Source organism: Carettochelys insculpta, chromosome 14 (genome assembly GCF_033958435.1).
Source record: "Carettochelys insculpta isolate YL-2023 chromosome 14, ASM3395843v1, whole genome shotgun sequence".
NCBI classification, from domain to species: domain Eukaryota; kingdom Metazoa; phylum Chordata; order Testudines; family Carettochelyidae; genus Carettochelys; species Carettochelys insculpta.
The window spans coordinates 25761686-25787081 of NC_134150.1; the positions used below are offsets into that span (position 1 = coordinate 25761686).

At 42.2% G+C, this 25396-nt stretch overlaps 2 protein-coding genes across 2 annotated transcripts in view; both read right to left on the reverse strand.

The window, feature by feature from the left end:
• LOC142020629 (transcription initiation factor TFIID subunit 4-like) overlaps positions 1-9184 on the reverse strand; it is a 207653-nt gene extending 198469 nt beyond the window's left edge. The window contains exons 1-3 of the mRNA XM_075008660.1: positions 9065-9184; positions 7173-7262; positions 4138-4395 (exon numbers count right to left, since the gene is read on the reverse strand). Of these exons, the coding sequence (XP_074864761.1) occupies positions 4138-4395; positions 7173-7262; positions 9065-9184 (468 nt within the window). The remainder of the gene's footprint in view (positions 1-4137; positions 4396-7172; positions 7263-9064) is intronic.
• A 1820-nt stretch (positions 9185-11004) lies between these two features.
• Positions 11005-25396, reverse strand: part of LOC142020889 (uncharacterized) — a 30288-nt gene continuing 15896 nt past the window's right edge. The window contains exons 3-5 of the mRNA XM_075009132.1: positions 11906-12043; positions 11145-11366; positions 11005-11052 (exon numbers count right to left, since the gene is read on the reverse strand). Of these exons, the coding sequence (XP_074865233.1) occupies positions 11005-11052; positions 11145-11366; positions 11906-12043 (408 nt within the window). The remainder of the gene's footprint in view (positions 11053-11144; positions 11367-11905; positions 12044-25396) is intronic.

A 25396-nucleotide genomic window follows, 5' to 3' on the forward strand; every position in this document is an offset into this window, starting at 1 on the left:
TATAAGGAAAATGAAAAAATAGGTTTTCAAATTAATTTTGAAAATAGACTGAGGAGAAATGGAGGTGGGAAGATACAGGAAAGTTTTCCCGCACCTGAAATGAAAGGGGGGGGAAGGCGGGGGGGGGGGGCTCCTGCATCATAAACATTGAAATTATGGGAAGAGGGAAGGAGGGAGTTAAGTAGAGGGCATGTCGAGACAATTGAACAAAACATAGCCCCTATACCCCCTGCCAGTCTTAGGGGCAGGCTGCCTTCTCTCTTCATCAGGGGTCAGGCTGGCAGCTATTTTCTGGGGCAGGAGTTTGGCTACTCTCCCAGGACTCCCTTCCACAGCCACCCTCATTCATATCAACTAGTGCCGTTCGTGTTGGTAACTCTGCCTCTCCTCTCATCCTCTACCACTCCCTTCCTCTTCTCTCTCTCTCTTCTCAGCCACCCTATGACTGGGGCAGCTTTTAAAAGGTCCATGAGGGGACTCAGCTGGTCCTCATTTGCCCGAGCCAGTTTCCTGCCAGCTGCTCATGATTACCCTGCAGCAATCCACCTCTCATTAGCAAATGAGATGGCCCTTCTCTCCCTTTTTCGGATATTTCCCACACTGCTGTAGGAGCCTTTTGGGCTGACCCTGTTCCAGGACACAGAAGGGGAAAAAGGAGGTCTCAAATAAGATGAGAGACAGAACATGGGAAATCTCTTCTTGTCCAAGAGAAGCTCTTCTAATCTTTAAAGTATTTGGATGAACCAAGACAGGCAATGAGTGAACAGGGAAAAGTCATTAAAGACAAGCATCATACAAGCATCTAGATTGTATTTTCTAACTTTACATTTCAAGGTAGAAAATATGATCTAGATGTTCATATGATGATCACATCATGGCAAGAAGTAGAACGCCAAGGAAGAAAATATGATCTAGAAGAAAAAGTGGAGCTTGGTAACTGAAAGTATTAAGAGAAAGGAGAACTGAATTAGAATGCATTTTGATGCAGAGGAAAAAATTACCAATAGATGTAAAATTTGTGTGTTTTGATAGGCAGGAAGATAATAGTTCACAATGCCACAGGGTCCTCTGACCTGAAAAGCTAATTTTCTCAACCACGTCACTCTCTAGCCATCATATTCTTTCAAACTAAATATTTCTCCGGTGATAGAAGGTAAACTTCTCCCTTCTATGACATTAATACTGGTTTGCTTTTCCTGACACATTCTACCCTTTGTTGAAATAACAGATTTTAAAGAGCTGAGTAGGTTTGATACCAAGACAAGGCAATTACTGATCATGGTTTAACAGAGAGAGAAAGATTGTGGGGGCAAAAGGAAAAACAGGACTGGAGTAAAGGGACAAAAGAAGAGAAAATTCTCTATGAAAGCTTTCACATGGGATAGAATCTAAACAAAGGTTAAAAATACAGGTGTGGAAAATGGACAAAATTAAGAGGCTATATGTTGGCCCCTTTCTTGGCCTGGGTTGAAAAGTTGAATTCAGCCCTCTGTGCATTAAAGCAAGTCCCACACAGAAGCACTTCAGCCAGCAGCTTGAGCATACTGAACTAACAAACAATGATTTCACAAAACTGCATGCAAAAACACAGCAACAAAAGCTACAGTTAGGAAATAAACAGTGGAAATGATACAGTTCCAATTACAATATTCTATATTCAGAAATTTTTATTTTTCCCCCACAATTAAGTAAGAAAATATAGTGGAAAAAATAAACAAACCACTAGTTTATGCACACAATACAGGATGGCTATAGTCTGATATGACATTTATCTTCACTCATGAGTAAACACTTGCTAACTCACTTGTGGCTATGCCACTTGTGATTTATCAGTCTACTCACTCCTGAAGATAAATGTCATATCAGACCTTAGCTATCATGTACTCTGGCAGCATTAACTCACTTGTCTTGCTTTTATGGGCTTAGATTTCATATTTAACATTAATGTTGCTCTCTAGGACCAACTTTTTACAACTTACCTCAAAAATGATGCACGTAAAATTGCATAGTCTACTGTTTTTTCCTCCCCTCACATTAAAAAAGGAAAACTAAAATAAATCAAACATTTTCTAGTAAAAGTTTCGTTTCTCCACAACAACCAACACTGTGTTATTAGATATAATCTTGCAAAGGATCAGTGAGGTCAGAAAACAAAAACCCAACAACAAAAACAACAACAACAAACCCTTTTAGGTCACGTAAGTCCTCTCCCATTTACTCTAAGATTGTTCTCAATAATATATTCTCTGCTTTTAAACATTTCAAGCAAGGGGTTTTTCATCACTTCCTTTGGGTGACTATTCCACAATTTAATCACAGATCTTATTGTAACAATATTTTCCTCTATAATCAGCCTAAAACACTACTTTGCTTAATTTTATCCCTTCATTCCTACGTATACTCTTTTGAATCACTCTAAATAACTCATCATTATACTTTAATGTTTAAACCCTTAAAATATTTCTGAATGTTTTCATGTCCTCCTTTAGTCGTTGTTTGACCAAATTGTATTATTTAATCCTCTTCATCTTTCTTCTTAAACTTCTCTCAATCACTATTTCTGTTATTTTCTGAGTTCTATTTAATTTACTGACTTTTGTGTATGCAGGTACCCTAAGCTGAATGTTGTATTTTTAGGGAAGTTCCATCACTGGTGGATAAAGGTGACCACAGCGGTACATAAAATTATAGCATCAAATTCACTTTTTGCTAAGGGCTTTCATTCCAAATACATATCCGATGTCCCGTTCACTATCATGTCTTGGCTTCTTTCTGCGTTAATGCTTTTAAACATCTACTGTTCACTGATTACTTGCATTTCAATTTTATTACAGGAATTAGTAACAACACCCACAGATTTCAAGGTGCTTTAAAAAGGAAATATCTTTGTCTCCTCCTTGATCCATCACCAGCTTCACACAATTTTAAATCTAAAACTTTGTCTGCTGTTGATTTCTACCTTCTTGCACCTTTTATACTGCATCCCCTCAGACATCCAAAATGGTGCTACCAATCGCTTTTCAGCTTTGCCGCAACACCTTGATTCTGCCATAACCAAGATTCTTTATCTTCCTTATATGAGAAAACAAGAAAACTGTTTTCCTATTACTTTCATGTAATTTCAAGTTGAGAGAAAACTCACAAAATACTTCAAAACAACAAACTGAAACAGCTTTCAGGGGGACTTTCAGGGTTGCTCAGCATTGGCATAATCTTGTTGCCACTGAAGCTAATGGGGGTTTGACCAGTGACTTTAACATAAACAGAGTTTAACTATTGCAGGACTTTAGAAAGTCTACTGCCTCAAGATAGGATGTGAGACTGAATAGCCCTGAAATATTATATTATAGGCTAGATATATTTTACAACCATGTTCAAAGACTTCAGACACACCTCAACATCTAACTCCTTTGTAAAAAACAGAAAAATCAGGAGAGAGGGCCAGCAAACTGGCTCCCCTAATTTCAGAAGGTACTGAATGACTTTGCAGATAGGCTGGCTTTAAAGGGGCTATACTCCAAGTAATCCTTCCCCTTTAAAGCTAGACAGTCTGCAAAACCATCTGAAAGTCTCTTCAGTGAGCTCCAAGTTTACAGAATCTGAAACCCAGACAACTTTCCCCCTAAGCATTGGTCAGCTTTAGCTGTACTGGGCAACGCACCCAGGGGCCTGTGATCTTGGTTTGATGAACATAGACTACTGTGAAGAGTGTACAGCGCACATGGGTCAGACCTGAAAGGTGAATATCTAGCAACAGTTAACACACGGTGGTACTGAAGGTGCATCAGTCTCTGCTTGTAAATGGAACAGTAGTGGTAGTGGTAACACCGATAACCCAAAACAATGCTTGTCATCAGATGCTGACTTCATCAATATAGCACAACCTAGACAATATAGGAGGGTTTTGGTTAACCTGAGGTTCAGTTCAGTTAATCAGACATACTACTAATAAATACAGAAGTATGTATTTACATAAAGCTCGAAATCTGAGTTTGGGTCTTACCCACAAAAACTCATTGCCTAATAAATAAATTTGTTAGTCTTCAAGGTGCTACAGGACTGCTTGTTATTTGTGAAAGAACAACTTTAAAACCACTGTTCAACCTATTTAGAAGGTTTCCATGTTTTAGTACCTACCAGTTGAGAACTCTGATTTGACTGTACTAGTTTAACCTGAGGAGGCTGCACTATATTTGATACGGAGACTGTGCAAATGTTGTTGGGTTGCTTTATTCCTACTGTCTGAGTTGTGACACTAGAGGAAATAATTCCAGAAGCAGTTTGAGGTATAATTTGTGATAGCTTGCTTTGCTGAAGTGGCTGTTGAGATGGCTGTCCTTGCAAAACCAAATGTTGGCTCTTCAGTAAAGATTGTCTCAAGGCCGGCAGACTTTTCTAGATATAAAAAACAAAACAAAAAAAAGGAAGACAAAAAATGGGGGAAAAAAATCAAACATACAAAACTATCAAAAAAGGCTGTTTTTGAAATGCATACACACACTGCAAAGCATAAATCTTTAAAGTCAGTTATATGATCTGTCTACCAATTCAGGAAAAATGAACTTGTACATTTTAATAGTCTTTATGTTTTATATGAAGTTCATATAAGTAATATTTTATAGTAAGTACATGTTTATTTCTCCTGAACTGGCAGACAGATCAGACAACTTCATATTTTACACGAAGAGGGAAAATTCATCACAAGTTACTGATTTTGAATTCTATCAACATGGAGGACTAGATTGTGATCTACTCTAATCCTACCAGCCAGGGGAGTAAGACACCCAAACCAGCAACCCATTAGGACAACCTGAAGCATAGGTTTAGAGCCTGTGATGAACAAAAAGTGAATGGGGAAAAAGCAGGACAAAAATGAGCTCCATTCCCATTGTGTGCTGGCACACATAAGTTGCAGCTGAATACTTATTGCAGTAACATACCTGTCCCCACAGAGTACCTAAAAGGCAGAAGATTTAATTGTGGATATTTGAGGGCAATAGCTGCATACTGTATTATTACTGATATACCGTCCTGACTTCATTAGAAAAGTGTGCTATTGTGTACTTCGTGTTCAGACAAGTTCACCAAAAAAAAGTTCTAAAAGACGACACTGTATTTTATGAATAAACTTTTTACTTTTTAAATGATTTTCTTTTGAAGTGCTCCTCCAGGCAGCTGCAGGCTTTTACAGTGCTTACCCGAGGCTGTAGTCACTTTTAACTTCTGTTTTTTATTTAAAAACCTAATTGTTGTTGCCAAGAAATGACTTCAAAGGAAGAAAAGAAACTAAAACTTAAAACAGTTTTTGCCAAAGATAGCTCAAGAAGGAAAGCAGGGAAGAGAATAAGAAGAGTTTGTACTATCCTACAAGAGAAGAGAGAAGAACAGACAAGAAAGGAAAAGAAGCAGGGGAGAAAAAATTTAAAAATGAGAGAAAAAAATCTGCCTTAAACTGACAGATTGCATATTGGAAAAAAAAATAGAAAACCATGATAACTGGGATGTGGGTGAACACAAAAATATATGTTTAACATATAGGAGCTACTGTTGAATATGACAGTGCCAAATTCTGCTTGCTTTTCTCACATAAGTAAGCAACTAGAAGTCAATGGTAGTTTAGAATAAGGAAAGCAATTAAAACTACACGTTAATTATGGGATACAAGAAACAATCACATGAGATACCATATTTATAATATTTTTTACTGTAGGTGAGCCCTGCCCCAGGAGGACCACACTAACAGAAATTACTAATTAATTATTTCAGCAAAAAACAACAGTATATTCCAGAGAAGCTTATAGTAAAAAACAGTTATCTACCTTTTGTAACTGTTGTTCTTCGAGATGCGTTGCTCATGTCTTCCAACAGGCATGCATGCATGTGCCACATGCACAATTGTTGGAAGCTTTTTTTCCCCTAGTGGTTCCCATTGGGTCAGCAGTGGAGATCTCTGGAGTAGCGCCTTCATGAAACTGACTCCATGCCCTGTCAGTTCCCTCTTGCCATAATACTCCAAGAGAGGGGAGGTGGGTGGGATTTGGAATGGACATGAGTAACATAACTCAAAGAATAACAATTACTAAGAGAAGGTAACCATTTTTTGTTTCTTCCAGTGACTGTCATGTACATTCCAACAGGTGACTCCCAAGCAGTCTTCCTGGAAGAGAGGTCGGAAGTCACTGGGCTACAACCGGGAAAAGTGCTATACCAAACACCACTTCTTCCCTTTCCTCTTGAGTGATGGCATAGCGTGATGCAAAGGTATGAATGGAGGACCCCCTTGCTGCCCTACAAATGTCCTGAATGGAATTTGTGCAAGGAATGCCACCAAGGATACTGTGCTCTTGTGGAGTGAGCTCCCAGTGCTGGCGCTGGGACCTTAGCCAGGTTGTAGCAGGTTCTGATACAGGATGTGATCCACAATAAGAGGCATTGGGAAGAGATGGTGAGTCCCCTCCTTTCAGCTATCACAATATAGAGTTGTGATGGCTTTGTGCATTCAATAAGGAAAGCAAGAGCAGGTCTGGCATCTAGTAAATGAAGAGCCCACTCCTTAGAGTTGGTGCAGGGCTTTGGGGAGAAAACCAACAGGAAAATGTCCCAGTCTACACAGAAGTAGGAGATCATCTTTGGCAGAAATGCAGGGTATCTAAGGAGTTCCACTTTGTCTTTGCAAAAGACAGTGTATGGGAGATCAGAGATAAATGCCCAGAGCTCAGAGACCCATGTAGCCAAAGTTACAGTGACTAGACTTTCCAAGGCAGGTAGGACAGGGGAAGGCCATAAGGGACTAAAAGGAGGAACCCATGAGTCAAGATAAGATCAGGTTAAAATCCCACTGGGGGACAGCATTTCTGACTGAGGAACGCAGCCTTTCCAGACCCTTGAGGAAGCATCCTACCATGGGGTTGGCAAACAAACATCTGTCCTCTACCCTGTGTGTGAAAGATTTTCTATTTAAACATAGAGATATACTCAAGAAGAATCCACAGAATATTTATGTCTCTAGAGTTTGGTCTTCTTTTTCTACGTAATCTTAACTAAGATGTTCTAGACAGTTAAAACTGATTATGTGTTCTGTGCTAGTTTGTACATTCTAAAATTTTTAAAATCTGAAGTAATGAAGCCTACTCCATAGATAAATTTGAGATCTAAACAATATGTATATTCACCTTTAGGAAAGGTACTAGATATGGCTGAGGAGATGATTTCAGCTCTGACTGAAGGCGGCCTGTAAATTCTTCTGGATCAATCTTTGCATCCTGGAGGGGGAAAAGAAAAAATAATTATTGAGCATTTTTCTGTTTTCTCAAAGAATTAGAGCAAGCTAAGACAAGCTGATATTATATATATTATAGATGGATAAATATTTCCACACAGATAAGCCACAAATCAACAGGGACTTTGAAGTTCAAAGTCCCTCAAACACATCCACAACTATAAAATCTTTCTATCAAGAATGCATATATACAGGTACTTTGCTTCTCAATACTCAAGAATACCTGTGACCTTTATGTATGTGACTCCCTCAGGGATGCACACTGGTAACAGCTGGATCCCACAAACATGAAAGTTTGTATTCAATATTTCCATGCAATTGATAACTTTCAGACAGTAATTTCTTTAAAACACTAATACAAAAACCAGATAATCCCATAACTGGACAACTTGAGGGGCAAGTTTACCATTAGTATTAGTTTGTGAAAGTCCAATAAAGGATGCAAACTGCCCCAGTGTTTTGAAATCTTTTAACATTATTATAACATTTATTAGCCATGGCAAAAAATCTGTCAGAATAAGAAAAAGGGGTTTTTTTTGACCCATTGAGTAAAATATCAACCCTCAGATGAGTGAACAAGTAGAATTTTGAAAGTCTGATTTAAAACAGAAGAACTATATTTATGTATGTTTCTTAGGGAAGGTGAAGGATCTCCCGAAGCTAAGTACATTTTTAATGTTTCTGAAACTACCATTAGCTGAATACTCTTATAAGCTTTCAAAAGATTCAACTAGTCCACTCCTGATCCTCCCTTTTGTTAACATAGGTATATTTAGTTTCTTTGCTACTATGCCGCTATATTTATTTTTCAATTTTTTAAACTTTAATGACTTAACACTATAAGTTTTCAAAAGTTCAAACTATTTTTTATTGGAACCACTAATGTGTTTGTTGGACCACTTATGGGGAAGTAGTCCTATACTTTCCAAATCAAAAATTTTTAAATATGCAAGTGGCCCTTGATGATCAATTCAAGACCATCATCATCTTCTGTTCCACATTACTTATAAGCTAATTTAACTGTTTTAAACATAAAATTTTAGCATATGCAAACTACATGAGGCTTGACTATTTGTCAAAGCCTTTGATAAAGTCTGTTTGCAATGTACAACTGTTCTGCAACACTGAAATATTGGTAGTACTGACGGCTGACACATGTCAGTTTTTCTGTAGGACCAATCACAGGTTCCATCTATCAAAACCAGTATTTTGATCACATTTGCCATTTCATTTCAGTTGGATTTTTTTTTTAAATCCACAGGCATTCAGGCCCCATTTTTGCAATCCAGAAACCTGTTTCAGAATCTTGGAATAATGACTTCTTAGAAAAAAATGTTTCAGTTAGTTCCCTATTCTGCAAACTGCTCAAGAATGGCAGATCCCTACACTGATACAGAGCCCAAATAACCTGAATGAGCATTTTAATGGTCACATAAGAAACAACAGCTTTCAGGATCAGAACAATAGAGTTCTAAAACATGTATTTATTTCTACATAAACATTATTAAGTATCCATCTAAACATGTATTGTTCATATTTATTAAACATTGTGACAATCAGCATTTTAACTCAGTACAAACAAAATGCAGCTTCGTTAATAATGAAATAGTGAGGTTGTATTCAGTGCAGATACATCTATATTACTGCATTTTATGCAACACTTTTACCTATTAATAGTAAACTACTTCATGCAGAAGCTAAAAATAGATAAATATCAACTACAGCAATGACTTTCAGCCTCTATAAATGGCATGCACAATACACAATTAACAGTTTAATATTTACCAGCAAATCCTGAACCAGTGCTTTCACATTATGTGATGTTTCAGCAGAAGGTGAATTGTGGGAAGCAAGTTTTATCAGTGTAGCTAAAAAATTTTTGCATTTCTTCACATTCTCTTGCATTTCCTGTTTTAAAAAAAAATAGATATACATCGTATTTTGATACTGTTCACTCCACTGACTTATACACACAAATAATGGGAAAACTACAACTGTCCTTATCCACGTATCCATTTGAGAAGCGTCTTCTGTTATTTGGCTATTGCCACTGTAGTTTGGCACTCTCTCACTTTATTTAATCATTAATAGTCATACCATACAGTTACTAAAAAAAAAATCATAGAAATATTTATTTTTATGTCTGATATGCTATCATTTGTGAAGCTGCAACCTGTCATCATAAAAACTCAAGATGAAATACATAAAAAAAACATACAATCACTGAGATGGCAGACACTGGAATTCACAGTTCCTCTTTCCTTTTTTTTTTTTTTTTTTTTACTTTTTCAATATCATAATCAGCTGTACCAATCAAATTAAATAAATATATTTCAAATATTATTATGTCTAAATCCCAATTTATTTTATCAGTTTATTACAACATATGCTTTAATCCTATATCACCATGACTTTTAAAATGGTATGAAGGACATGGCCACTGATACTAAAGAACAACCTGTGTAAAAACACGATCATCAAAATGTAGTACGACGAAGGCCTACGCCCATAGAGCAGATAATAAACTAATAAAAGGAAATTTTTCTTCACACAGCGCACAGTCAACCTGTGGAACTCCTTGCCTGAGGAGGCTGTGAAGGCCAGGACTCTATTAGGGTTTAAAAAAGAGCTTGATAAATTTTTGCAGGTTAGGTCCATAAATGGCTATTAGCCAGGGATAAAGTATGGTGCCCTAGCCTTCATAACAAGGGCAGGAGATGGATGGCAGGAGATAAATCACTTGATCATTGTCTTCTGTTCTTCTCTGGGGCACCTGGCATTGGCCACCGTCGGCAGATGGGATGCTGGGCTTGATGGACCTTTGGTCTGACCCAGTATGGCCGTTCTTATGTTCTTATATGCCTGGGTTGAGGCCTAAAGCCAAGCAAAAATGGATAAAACATGGCTAAAAGCAATGCCAAGCTGTGAGCAAAAGGCAGACAGGTCCCTGATAATGGAAGGGGTGAGAATACAAAACACCAATTGGTAATCGGCCCAGGTGCAGAACAGTAATTGGTAAAGGTCATAAGTTGACATCACAAGGTACCGCCAGCTCATTAAAAAAGACCTTGGTACCTACTGCTCACAGATACAGACACAGGCTCAGGAGAGTCTAAAATGACAGCATGATGGATAAGAGATGATCTAACTAAACCACGAGGCGCAGAGTGATATCTAAGTAGCCTCAAAAGGTGATAACCTGACAACATCAGAAGATGACCTCCTGATATGTCAGCAGTGAGGTGTGCTTTGTACCTGTTTATAACATGATGTCTTGGGGGGACCATCTGTGTGACCTTGGGGCCAGTGGAACTCCCACTGACTGTGTCAGTGCATTGCAGCATGTACATATGCACAGTGACTCAGGAGAGTCTATTTAACACCTGTTATTGTAGTTTGCTTGGCAATAAAACCTGGGTGGTGCCTTCAATCCTTACCTGATTTGTGGTCTTTGGGGGACTTCTGCTGCAGTAATTAGACCTGCATCATTGAAAACACACACACACACACACACACACACACACACTTCTGGTTATCATCATCAACAAAGCCAAAGACCCTTAAGGACACCACAGGCTTAAATCTGCCAAACTACACACCATAATGTAAGTCCAGCAGTATAACTGGAGGTCTATTTGTTCCAATTCTAGAAATACTCATTACACTGCACAACACTCAGGCAAGGTTGGCCAACTAGCATTGAGTTAAAATGTGTTTACAGGATGTTATGGGTATTGGGCTGGCGTGAAAGCTCTTCTTGGCATTGAGTAAAACTGAAAAGCACACACACAATCAAGAAAAAAGCCTTACTAATCTAAGCAACACTCAAATGTTCCAGAACTTACATGCAAACTTACATACAAACCTGTGATACAACTGTAGTCCCTGGTACAGGAGAGCTAGGTATGACCTGCAGTTGTGCTGGTATTTGTGCTGTCCTATGAGGTGGAAGTGACAGCTGAGGCTGACCTTGAGGTTGTGCTGCAGTTTGAGTCTGTCCTCCAGACGTTACCACAGGCTGTGGAGTTCCTAAGGTTCCTGTTGCTACTGTTGTTAAGCTCTGAGCACTTGTGGCAGCCACTGATACCTGATAATGTGATAATCAAAAATCAGATAATTGCCTTCTTTACAATCTTTTATTTTACAATAAATCTTTAAAACCCCAAAACTCCAAATTTATATTTCCCTTCTACTGCTGAGGTCAGCACCTTATTACAACAAGAAAATATTCTTCCTCAAGATTGTAATTTGAGGGCCCAAGTATGTCACACATTACTCATGATCCTTTACTCTCTGAGTGGTCCCTTTAGTTTCACTGGAATTGTTCATAGAGAAATGTATTGCTGAACATGAATATGGGTGTTATAATCTGACTCTTTCACATGAGACGACTTGAGAGGCAAATTTACCATTAATGAGTATGTGTAAATCCAATGGTGATGAGTTTCACCCTCACTGTGGTTGGAAGGCGAACTCACACATAAAATACATTTTTTTCTGTTGGTAATACAAGTAATTTAGTAAAATGTACAATAAAAACTCATTTAGAAAGCCGTACTCTTCATAACCAGTTGCCTCAGCATTCAGTTTTGTTTGTGTTCTCCTGGCGACATTTTTAATACTCACTGTAGTGTATGACAGAGCAGAACCCCCTGGTAAGCTCACAGTTGATGTAGCACTAACTGGTGTAGCAGTCGACTGTACAACTTTGGCTTGTACCGGAAGTCCCAAGTGGACAGCTGATGTGCCTATAGAAGTTGGTTGCTAAGATAGTAGGAGAAACAGTGTTAAATGTATCATATTAAACTAATAAAGATGCAAAAATTACAAAGGTTTTTTCACACAAAAGTACCTAATTAACCTCTTCAGGTGACAGACAACAATAAAGGGGTAATTGTCTGAAGTTACTGAAGGGGACGAGTAGGTTGGATGTTAGGAAAAACTACTTCACCAAGAGGGTGAAGCACTGGAATGTGTTGCCTAGGGAGGTGGTGGAATCTCCATTCCTGGAGGTTTTCAAGTCCTGGTTTGACATAGTCATGGCTGGGATGACAATTAGGGTTGATCCTGCTTGGGGCAGGGAGCTGGTCTCAATGACTTCTTGAGGTGCCTTCCAGCTCTGTGATTCTATTATTCTATTTCCAGAACCAACAGTGCATTTTGTGCACTTCTTTGACAACATTCTGAAAAACTAGATATTCAAGAGATATATCTCAGTGGTTAGAACATTAGCCTTGTAAACTCAGGTTTGCGAGCTCAATCCCTGAGGGACAGGCCCTTTCAAGTGTCTGGAACTGGTTAGGTTTAAAAGTAAATTGGTCAGGGATGGTGATAGATCCTGCTTTGAGTGCAGGGGACTGGACTTGATGACCTCACAAGGTCCCTTCCAGCTTTATGAGATACATGCATTTCTCCATATTTTTATTCTTTATCATAATAAAAATGATTGTTAAAAACTTATGCAGGAAAATTATTCTTACTTACTCACAACCTCTCTCTCAACAGCATGTCTTAGCAATGACTAACAATAAAATTGCCCTAAGCAGTGGTCATGCCCATTATTTTTCAGTGGTCTATTTTCATTTAAAGAGATAAACCTAATATCTTACCACCAAATAAAATTACAACCTGGTCTTCACAATAAAACACACCAATAGCCAAAATGTGATTTAATTCTATGTAAATTTAAAGGACAAAAGAGTATAGTACAGCATAACTTTGACAGAATAAAATAATTTGTGAATAATGAATACAGAAAGCCCAGTTTTCAAAATGAACTCCAAGAATGCAGACCACAAAGCCAGCCCCCAGAGCGCCCCTGGGGCTCCCCCCACAAGGGGACCCAGGCACCCCTGGCAGCCAAATGGGGGGCCAAAAACAGGCGGGGCCCCTCTTGGATGGAGGCCGAGCTCCAAGACCTGCTGGGGCTCTGGGGTGAGGAGGAGGTGCTCCACGCGATGGGGAGCAAGCGACACAATGCGGATGCGTTTGCCTGACTGGTTGAAGGCCTGGCCGCCCGGGGTCACCCTGCCCGCACTCTGGATCATGTCCGGAGTAAGGTGAAGGAGCTGCGGAAGGGTTACGCCCGGGCCCAGGATTCGGCCAGCTGGTCTGGGGCCGCCCCCACTGCTTGCCCCTGTAACAGGGAACTCAGGGGCATCCTGAGCCCCTGGAACACCTGCTACCCCCCAGCCACCCTTGACACCATGGCCGACCATCCCCAGGAGGCCTTGGAGAGGGAGTCTGGCCCAGAGGCCAGCCCCGCACCCCGGGGCCCACCCGAGGAACCACCCCTTGGGATGGCAGAGGAGGGGTCCAGCAGCGAGGAGGGGGCTCCTCATAGGCCTCCCCTCCCAGAGCACCAGCCGGGTGTCCGCCCATCAGGGCTCCCCCAACCGCGGCAGTGGACAGTCAGGTACGTACCTCACAGGGCACACAGCCCTGGGCCATGGGGCAGGGGCACCAGACATGACTGGGTGTGCCACACACCCCCAGCGGACCCCAACCCACAACTGCCCAGCCACAGCACAGTCCCAGGATGGCAGCATGGCCATCAGCGCTTGTCAGCACCTACACCCATGGACAGCACTGTGTGCTAAACCTGGGGGTAGGGGGACCATGCAATGGGGACAGACAACAGGAATACCACACCCACCAACGGGGACAGAGACCCAGCACCCAAGAAGGGGCAGAGGGAACGGTCCATGGGCCAGGGCACAGTATTAACAGCCTCCCCAGCCTCTCTCCCTCTCTGCACCTGCACCATCTGAGGCACCAGGCAGCCAGGCATCCTCTGTGGTGCCTGAGAGCCCGCTGGAGGTCAGCCACCGCCGGTGCCCGAGGACACCCCCAAGGCTAGAGGGATGGTCACACCACTGGTGGACCCAGGGGATGGCCTCCTTGGACCCCCAGATCCTGGCGGCTTTCCGGCAGCAGACGAAGGTGGCCGAAGAGAGACTGAGGTTCGACTGGGGGAGTCCACCCAACGCTGGGCGACGTGACAGGAGTTTTTGGGCGTATTCCCGACATAGCTGGGTTGCTCCGGGAGGCTGTCGCCTGTCTCCCGCCCCCTGCTACACCCCCTGCCGCTCTACCTGATGCCCCCCCGCCATGCCGCCTGCCAGTCTACCCAGGACCGGAGCCCACTGGGGCTGAAGACCGGCCGGTGGAGGCATCCTGGCCATACCTGCCAATGCTCCCATCCCCCAGCCAGCCGCGCTGGGGACCATGGACTGGGGGGTGTGGGGGAGTTGCGAGCCATACCCGCCTGGGGTCACGCCCCTCTACACCCACCCCAGACTGACGGGCCAACGGCTGAGCCATCCGCTGGTTCCCCTATTTGTATATAGTTGTCCCCCTTGTATATAGTTGTCCTCCTTTGTATATTGGTTGCAGTTTGTGTTGTGCACATAACACAGTTACCAGTTTTCAATAATCCACAGTTTTATTTTCCAAAGAACCTGAGACATGTGCTTGTTGGGGGGATGGTGTGAGGGTGGTGGGGGAAGTGTGCGGGCGGTGTGTGTAGGGCCCTCCAGGGAAGGCCAGAGAGGTGCTCAGGGGTCTCCCTGATCCAAATGGGCCAGCAGGGCCTCACGGACCCATACCCCCTCATGGTGGGCCTGGCGACAGGGTGTGGCAGCTAGCTGGGGGAAGCCTGTGCCAGCGTCGACTGCCCACCCTTGGACGAAGGCCTCCCCCATGCTCTCAACAATGTTGTAGAGCACGCAGCATGCGCCCACAACCTGGGGAATGTTCTGGAGGCCGATGTCCAGGCAGGCAAGGAGACACTGCCGGCGGCCCTTCAGGCGGCCAAAGGTCCTCTCCACCACCTGGTGGGCGTGGTTCAGGTGGGGGTTGAACCGCTCCTGGCTGGCATTGAGGTAGCCAGTGTACGGGAGCATGAGGCAGGGTTCGAGGAGGTAGGCTGCGTCTGCCACAAGGCAACGGGGCATGGTGTTGAGGGATGTAGGTCCCTGCCTCCAGCTGGCGGCACAGGCCCAAGTTTCAGAAGAGGTGGGTATTGTGTGTGCAGCCAGGCCAGCCCACGTAGACATCCTGGAAGCAGCTCCGGCTGTCCACCATGGCCTGCAGAACCACAGAGTGGTAACCCCTGAGGTTGATGTATCTTCCCCCACTGTGGTCCGGGGCGCGCAGCTGGGGATGTGGGTCCCATCCAGGGTCCTGAAGCAGTTCGGGAACCCCATGGCGGAAAATCCGGCAACGGCTGCATCCAGATCCCCAACTCAGATGACCCTCTGCAGCAGCATGGCAATGAGTGCATGGACCACCTGTGGGGAGGGAACACAAGCGCCCATGAGGGTGTGCAGGGTGCTGCAGGGCCCTCCCCGCTCCCTTCCCGGCAGCCCTCCCTCCCTGGCACCTCTCTCTCTCCAGCCCCACACCCAGCCTGCCCCTCCCTCCCAAGCTTCACACGTGGCCGCCTCCCTCCCCAGCCCCCCTGCCCCCCAGTGGGTGCGCGCCCAGGCCTCCTTACCTCCATGATGACGGCCCCAACCGTGGCCTTTCCCTCTCCAAACTGGTGTCCCACGTAGCAGTAGCTGTCTGGAGTGGCCAGCTTCCAGACGGCTATTGCGACCCTCTTCTCGACGGGGAGGGCGTGCCGCACCCGTGTGCCCTGGTGCCTCAGTGCGGGGGTGAGCCACTGGCAGAGCTCCAGGAAGGTCTGCCAGTGCATGCAGAAGTTCCGCAGCCACTGGTCATCATCCCACTCCCCCATGTGACCAGCTGCTCCCACTGCTCGGGGCTGGTGGGGTAGCTCCAGAGGCGGCGGAGCACCTGTGGGGGAGGAACAGGAGGGCCCGGTGGTCAGGGGTGTCCCCATCTACCCCCTGGGTGACTACTTGGAAGGCTTCCAGGTGCTGCTGCTGCTGCTGCTGGGGGTCCATGGCTGCTGTGCGTCGGTCTGTGAGAGTGTGGCTAGTGCTCTGCAGATCCCGTGCTGTGCAGGCCGGGTGTGTCCGGGAGGGGCCCTTTAAAGGCACGGTTTGCTGTTGCCCCAGAAGGGCTAGTCCAACCTGTGCCCCGCCCGTGGGCTTTCCTGGCACTTTATTTCAATGGGAAGCGCTTGTGTGTATGGACGCTCTGCATTTCCTTCCAGGGCGGCTCCTTTCAACGTTCTCCATTGCTCCTTTCAACATTCCCTGTTGCTACTTCAACGCTGAACGTTGACAGCGCCAGCCCTGGAGGATGTGTAGATGATACGCATCAAAGTAGGCTATTTCAATGTTCTTACTTCGAAATAGGCTGCTTCGACATAGTGTGCTAGTGCAGACGTAGCCGAAGTGTCAGAGGTGACTGGGGGCTCTGTGTATTGCCAGTGCCCACAAAGGTCTACCTCTGCAGCTCCTACTAGCTGGGAGCTATGCATCCCCAACCCTTGGCTTGCAGCTGGGGCGAGAGCCAGGCTGCGTGCCTCCAACTAGTGGTGGGGCTGCAATGGGGGCCAGCTGTTGGGCCATGCAACCTCAAACTGTGGTTTGTTTCAGCTGGGTCTCGAGCCATGCACTGCTGCTCCTTTAAGCTTTGCAGATACACACCCTAAAAATAGTGGGGTGGGACCTGAGAGCCTATGGCTGCCCCCACCTTTTATTCTTGACATCTGGTCACCCTACGTGGACCTAAAGGTTCCAGCCCTGTTTGTGTGTGATGTGAGTGTCAATATAGTGCTGCATGACAGTGAAAGTAAGAGTGAGTTTGAAGGCGATGGATAAGATCTGGAAAAGCAAAGTGATTAGCTCAGGAACAAAGCTGAGCATCTTGAAAATGTGTTTATTTAGCAGTATGTTATACAGATGTGAGACACGGGTGATAACGAAAGAGTCAAAGAGAAGAATATTAGTGTTCGAGAAGAGTTGTTAGATCCTGAGAAGAGGATGGATGCAGAAGGTCACCAACGAGGAATTATATAGGAAGATACAGCCGAAAGAGAACCTACTGCAGAAGGTTATACAATGCATGTTACAGCTATTTGGGCATATTTGCAGAATGAATGAGGAACAAAATCAAGACCCTGATATTTGGCATAATGGATGGTGCGAATAGGAGAGGTAGACCCCACAGAGAATGGGTAGATGATATATGTGATGAGATATATATATAGATATAAAAAACATTGGTGCGGAGCTAGTCTACAGAAACTAAGCCACTCCACACTGAACAGGGAAAGATGAAAGGAAATAGTGAGAGAGGCATCAGACACCAATGGGTTCTGAGCCCATGGTTGACGATGATGATGATGATGATGAAGCAGTATTTGAGGAAAGTGCAGTAAGGTACGGGACCACAGAATGAACAATGGGATAACAAAACACTGAAATGCTTTTCATTAAGTGAGCACCATGTATCCTGGGCACAGAATGAGGCAGGAATCCGAGGGGTAAAAAATAGTACATGATCATGTCAGTGAATACTGTATCACAGAGTATACACACAAAGAGACTGGATTAAGTTTCCATAGGCAACCTTAATTCTGGCATTTCCTAACCTTGGAGTGTTTGATTAAAGTTAAAAAGAACATTAAGGTTCTTTAACACCACTTTTTCTGCATAATTTTATATAGTTCACCAAGTAATTGTCCCACAGTAATTATATGAACCAGATTTGAACCAATAAGCTACTAACAGAGGTGAAAAGAGATTGCCAATGAGCTGTAAAGAGTTATCTCTCTCCTTACTTTTCCTCTTCACTCATACACTATAATTTTTTTAAATCTTGCTCCAGTTTGTTTATAGTGTACTTGTAGATTAGAGACACAGAAGAAGATGCAAATTTAAGATATATCTGAATTAATAAACAGATTGTGAACACTGCTTCTGTTCTCACAAGAGGAAAAAATAATTTACTTAAAATTGCAATAGTTACACTACTATTTTTGTAGATGATTATTTTTTTTTAATACAGAATGGCTTATCTAAATACCCACATTGCTTACTAAACCTACATAAAATATTTCTTCAAAGAACTTTCCACTTTCTCAAAATATCTCTCTAGAAGGAACAATGGCCCAGGCACACATTAAAAGCCTCAAGCATTCCTTACTACTCCCTCCAGCAGCATCTTCTACTGAATATCAGTCTTCTTTATTTTTATGTGAAGCATGAGGGGGAATCTACCTGACATCTGAACAGAACCCTTTTTTTGTTTTGTTTTGATAGCTTTCAAGATTTTTTTAAAGCCTTGAACTGGGATATCTTCCATACTCAAGCAGCCTCAAAGAAACAAGCAGCATTGTCTTAAAAAAGGAGAGTTGTCTGTCTTTTAGGAAGTAGAAGCAAATAGGACTTTTTCTTAATATGCATTGCTCCTCTCCCTTTTAATGGAGATCACTCACTCCTATTTCCTTAAAATAATTTTTAGAGAAATGACATGCATATGTGAGGAATATTTGCAGTTATAAAATTAAAAATATTGTAAACCTTGTTAACTTTCTTATGAATGCTGGAGCCATCCTAAAAAGGCAATGCATTTAAATACTAAGTACCAATAATTGATTCTACAGGTGAAGATTAATATGCTGCATATAGGTCTAGAAAATATGACCTATGAGAGAAGATTAAAAGAACTGGGTTTGTTTAATCTGGAAAAAAGAAGGCTTAGAGGGGATATTATAGCAGCTTTCAAGTATCTAAAAGGGTGTTACAAGGAGGAAGGAGAAAAATTATCCTCCTTAGCCTCTGATGATAGGACAAAAAGCAATGGACTTAAATTGCAACAAGAGAGGTTTAAGCTGGACATGAAGAAAAATTTCCTAACCGTCAGGGTGGTTAAGTACTCGAATAAATTGCCGAGGCTGAGTGCAGAATGTCTGGTCAGTGGAGATTTTTAAGAACAGGTTAGATAAATATCTAATAGGGATGATACAGATAGTTCTTGGTCCTGCCGTGAGGGCAGGGGACCGGACTTGATGACCTCTTGCAGTTACCTCCAGTGCTAGTAGTCTATAATAGGCAACAGAAAATCAGGAAAACTTCCAGCAGCAACTCACCTCAATAAAAGATCTTTACCACCACTGACAATCAAAAATCAGCCCAAAAAGAGATCAACCAAGAAATTTTCAATATCATATACGGCAGAGTCTCAACGTTCGCAAACTTAAGGTTCATGAATTCAATTATTCAGGAGTAGCCACTTCCCTGGGACGGGGATCACTGGCAGCCACCACTTCCCCAGGGCCCTGGGGCAGGGAGCGCCAGCAGCCGCTGCATACCCAGGGCCCCAGGCAGGATCACCAGCAGCCACCACTTCCTGTGGCCCTGGGCAGGAGCACTGGCAGACGTCGCTTTACCAGGGCCCCAGGGAAGGCTGCCACATTCGTGAAAGTCAACAAACAAAAACAAATTAATCACATTTCATAAAGTACCTTGCAGTGCAGATCCACAAAGGCAACAAATTAAACAAACTGCAAAAATAAATCTAAGAGATTAAAATCACATCTCGTTCAAATCTAATATAGATGCAGGAGTTTCTGATAAGAGAAACCGATAACTTCCATTAATGTGTTGCGTAAGAAGAAAGTCTCTATTACCAACAGACTGCACATGAACCAACGAAAGTTTATATATCCTGTTTCAAGATTCATAAAGGAAAAGCAGAGGAGTATGAAATAAATGGATCAGAAACATAACTGGAAACTAGCCCAGATAAACTCTTACATCTCATGAAAACAATTTGTCCAATGTGATAGGCTACAATCTGACAGTGGAAGGACTCCAGAACAAGCCTTTTCTGAACAGTTTTTGCATTTCAGCCATCCTCATCAAGGTTAACATTTTATCACAGTTATTTTTCATAAAAGTTAAAAATAGGTCATGGGCAATAAACAAAAATTCAAGGACCCCATGACCTGCCTGTGCCTTTACTAAGAAAACAGTTGGCGGGGGGGGGCAGCGCTAGATAAGGAGCAGGGGAAATAAGTCTCATGGGGGAGATGACTAACACACCAAGCCCTCTCCCCCACCAACTCTAGGTCCAGAAGCCCAAGTGGGAAAGGGGCAGGAGTCATGGGGTGGGGAGCACCCAGCCACTGCTACAGAGCTGAATGCAGCTGTCACACAGGGGTGCATGTCCCTCCACTAAAGTTGCTGTCAAGCTCCTCCTGCAGCTGGGGACGAGGGGATGCACCATGAAGGGGGAGTTCATGGCTCCTGATGCAGCTGCTGGGCACTGACAGGTGGAGCTAAGGCACATAGCCCCAGCTACAGCCCTCAGCAGAAGCTGAAGGGCTTGGGCTGCAGGGTTCTGGTTGCAGCCAGCCCCAGTTGCAGGGCAGGGACACATTGTCCTGCCTCCATCTCCTAAAGCCACAGAAGTCACAGAGATCCCGTGAAGTCATGGAATCCATGACTGTAATGAACTCCATGACTAAATCATAAGCTTAACCACAACCATCAAGAAGTCCTGTGGCACCTTATAGACTAACAGATATTTTGAAGCATAAGCTTTTGTGGGCAGATGAATGAGAGGGAGGGTTTCAGAGGAGAATTTTAAAGAGGGAGTCTCAGAAAAGGGGAGGGCCAGAGCTGACAAGGTCTATTCAGTCAGGGTTGAAATGGCAGTTAATGTGGAGTAGTGAACATCAAGAGAGGGGAAAACAAGTCAGTTCATCAGGAGGGATGTGGCCCATTGTCAGATCAGGGGAGTTGAAAGGCTGGTCTCCCCACCTCCCCAGCCAGGGATCCTGCTCAGATAAGCGGAAGAAGTTCACTCATTTAGTGAACAAATATAGGTACATATGTTCCTCCTTTTAGTGAGTACTCGTTAGTAAAGTACTTGTTAAACAAGGGATGAGTGTATGGGTAAAACATTTACAGAATCAGGGTCTAATAATTCATGTAGACTTTTTTTAGATTTTCACTGGTAGTATACACTGGAACTATAATTTTACTACCGGTTTCAGATTACCTGAAAATACCATTATTTTTTAACTTTTTATTTATGCAGGTGGCAAGCGGTCTTATTTTATTTGGCTAAGGAACCCTTTTAAACTTGAAAGAATTTTGCAGAACCCCTAATAAGTCTTATGTATGGAGTCTGACCACTGCTACCTGCATAAACAAATACATGAGATATACAGAGAACCGGAAATTTGTCTTAAAGAATAAACAAGTCTCAGAACTACATACTAAAGTGAAAAGAGAGAGAAGAACATTATCAGTGAAAGCTAGATGGCAGCACGCACCTACTTTTCAGAATTTCACAACTATTCTACTTCAAAACCTGGTACTGCTTTCTCCAATGTTTATTTCAAAAGCTGAAATGCAGTAGGTATACCATACTTTTAAAGACTCTTTGAAGAATATAATTCAAGTAATTTACCTGAAAAATAAAATATCAATATGCTTGATTTATTTTGCTACTATGGCAATCTATGATTTCTAAATTGAGCAGAAATTAAATTAAAACGTCAAAGAATTACAGATTGTGCTTTCTCAGTTTATAAAAATTGCACATCAAAACTATAACCTACAAAATGTGAACATTACATTACATAAATCACTGTTAAATAAACAAATTTCACAGCGCTCAATCACAGAATATAGGAAGAACTACAACAAATTCATACAGAAACATGGAATAAAGAGAATAAAATATTGTTATAGATTTGTTTTGACAAGGTATTTATTTTAAATATGCCAAATACTTTTACAGTTTCATTAGAAGGCTTTTTTATGACCCAATAATATAAATATAAATAAAATAAAGCACTCCTATTACAATCAGATCAGATATCATTTTTCCCTAAGGGTATCACCTTTATAATGCAAATAAGCTCCACAATACAATAATAAATTTCCTTAAAGATGAAGCTGTACAGTAAGAGAGAGACACCTATACAAAGACAGAAATACAATCACAAGAGAAGACGAATTCCCCCTAGTGACAGGAACATAGAAGAATCCATGTTCATGTTCAAAAAATGTTACATTTCCCTTTAGTACAGTGCTTCCCAATTGTATTTGGCCACAGAACCCTTTTAAACTTGAAAGAATTTTGCAGAATCCCTAATAAGTCTTATCTAGGGAGCTGAAATTAAAGACTGGCAATGTAGTTTCACAAGAGGATTACAGTTACAATGTAAACACACTATTTGCATCCTTCTCTGAATCAGTGCTTCTGCAATATTGAAATTCTTAATTTTAATTAAATCTCATTGTATTGATTTGCACTCATTTATTTTACTTCTGTAATTTACTAATGTCCTCCATGGTTTCGCCTAGCTTGACGCTAAATTTACACATAAAGGAATGCATCCTAAGTTGTGCTGCTCTGTTGACCCTCTCTCACTGATAGTATAGCTCCTCCTGGAGCAGTTTTCCAGACTCCTAGGAAACACAATCCGGAGGTATAAATTGTCCCCAAATCAGAAATAATTGTGGGTGAGAACAAAGTTACACAGGTCAGACACCAGACTGGCTGTGGTGACATCAGGGATGGTGTTCCTGATTGCTTGTAATCAGTCTTTGCGTGGAATATTAGTGTACAGAGCCTCTACATCCATTGTGGCAAAGATGGCATTGTCAGGAACTTTTCCGATGTTTTGTAATTTCCTCAGGAAGTCAGTGGTATCTCGGAGACACAGATTGCAGTGCTAGAGAGAGTTTATAGTTCTCCATTCCACATCTTTTATGCACAGTCACTCACACCACTTATAAAGGTAGGTATTATTCTCATTTTACATAGCGTTAACAGTCTAATACAAGGTCACACATCAGTGGAAGAGCCAAGAATGTAATCCAAGGCTAACAGATGACGAGCTATTGTTTTCAAAGCGCATTTGTCTAACTTCTGTGAGAACTGCATACAAGACTGTTCTAAAAGCTGTAGTAAAATATTGCTATATTATGTTTAGTGCATTTCCCCCATCCAGAAAACTGACAAGCAAGTCAAATAATATTTCAAGTTTCTATGGCATGGCCTATTTTTAACTGCATACAAAGAAAGGTTAAACAAGTTATTTAGGTTGCAAAGTCAAGCACTCGCATTTTGGAAAATGACAGATTTACAGTTGCCTATACAACCTTAATTCTATACCTTGTGTGTTCAGCCTATGCACTGAATAAGACAGAGGTGTTACAGAAAAAAAAAAACAAAAAAACCCAAAAAACAAAAAACAAAAAAACGAGGAGGGGATTATGTAAAGACTGTTGCATAATACATACAAACAAGCATGCAAAATTAAGACTGCATGGACATCTGTAAGCCTGCCATCTTCAAACGATTTCGTCAACTTATATAACTTGCTTAACTTTTAAAATATAATTTCCTAGGTATTTAAAGGGAAAACTGAATGCAAATCCACTTCCATATACCTCCTTCTCCTAATCATGTACCTACAGCACAATTTAAACCTTGAACTATCAACAATGCAGCAAAGATGTGTAACAACAAGCTACAGGACCAAAAGTGGTGTCCAATAGTAATTCAAGGATTGCCACACTTGTGGTTGTGGTTCTTCCATATTTGCCACAGCTCCCCATCCTCTGCTCTAAATAAATGCCTTACCCCCACTGAACCAGGCACCCCCAGCCTCCCTTCTCACTCTAACATAATGTCCCGCCCCCCCTTAGCCAGGCACGTCCAGGCCCCTCCACTCCAAATAAATGCCCTTCCCCTTCCCCAGAGCCAGATAACCCTCAGACCCTCCCCACCCTAACTGAGTGCACTGCCCCCTTGGAACCAGGTACCCCCAGCCACCCCCAGCTGAATCCTGGTGACTCACCAGAGCTGCTGGGGCTGTGCCAGGGCCGACAGAGCTGCAGAAACCACCTATGTCCCACCAAGCAATGAGGCATGTGGGAAGAGCAGGTGAAAGGCACTCCATGCATGCAGCTCTGAGGAGCTTCATTTAAAGGCTCCAAGAGCAACATGCAGCTCCAGAGCCCGGAATCACCACACTGCAGTGTCCTGTTCGCCACACATGTCAAGTGATGAACATATTGGACAGCATGTAACTACAGTAAACTCTTTCATATCCAGCAGCCCTGGGACCGGGAGGTTGCCGGATACGGAAATACTCTCAATAACAGTGAAGTATACCTAGCAATGCATAACACTGAAGAAAAACAAGGTCAGATATTAAGAAACAAAACTGTATGCAGAGTACTTCATTTACCAACAACTGTAGCATTGTACACTGTAAACTTACACTGTATTTGCTGTACATATTTGTGTTTACTTCCACTATACTGTACTTATGGAAAACATAACTAACTTTTACTTATGATTAAAACGCTGATTATTTGAGAGTTCTGGATGATAGAACACTGGTTAAGACAGAATTTACTGTATTTGTAACTAGCAGTAGAAAAATGCTCTTATTCTGCTGGGACAGGTAATAAGCTTCCAAAGTCATGTAAGGGCACAGGGAAAAGCTCCACCCCGCACAAGATGCTGCTAGAAGGGAAGACTGCCTTGGAGTTACAGGAAGAGTGTCCCTCCCAGTTTCTCTTCCCTCCCCAAGAAATGAGGAGTCCCTGCCCATGCTATGTTTTTCTCATCAAGTTATGCTCAGACAAGTTTAACTATATAATTTTCTTTAGTTTTTGCTCATTACTGGCATTTCAACCTATTTTTGACTTTAGATTAATCTGCATGTACCTGGGCCCTCAATTGCTCTTAATAAGTTATCAAACTAAATGTCAGGTGTTGTAGCATCACCATCCTGTTCTTTAATAATCTTTGAATGAATACCTCCATGTTTTGCTGATTTTTATATATTTAATTTATCTATGTATTCTGTCACAAAGATCAATATATGCTCTTTCCCCCTGGTGATTTGGAAAAGCAGTATCTAAGCCCCTTAACATTAAATACATCTCTTAACAATCTTGCTTGTATGCAAATATTTCAATAATTAGCATGAAATATATTAATAAATAAAATATTTCACAACTAGTAAGGAAGCAAACTATGGAACTGGAAGTAGGAATCAATCCTATATCCCTCTTTGCCATAGAGGTTCATTTGGAGACATCATTTAAGCCCTTTGGGCATCAATTTCTCCATATACAAAATAAAAATTACTAATTATTTCAGTACTGTCCCAGGGCCCCAACCAGTACTGTCCCTTCTCTGCTATGTATTATATAAACATAT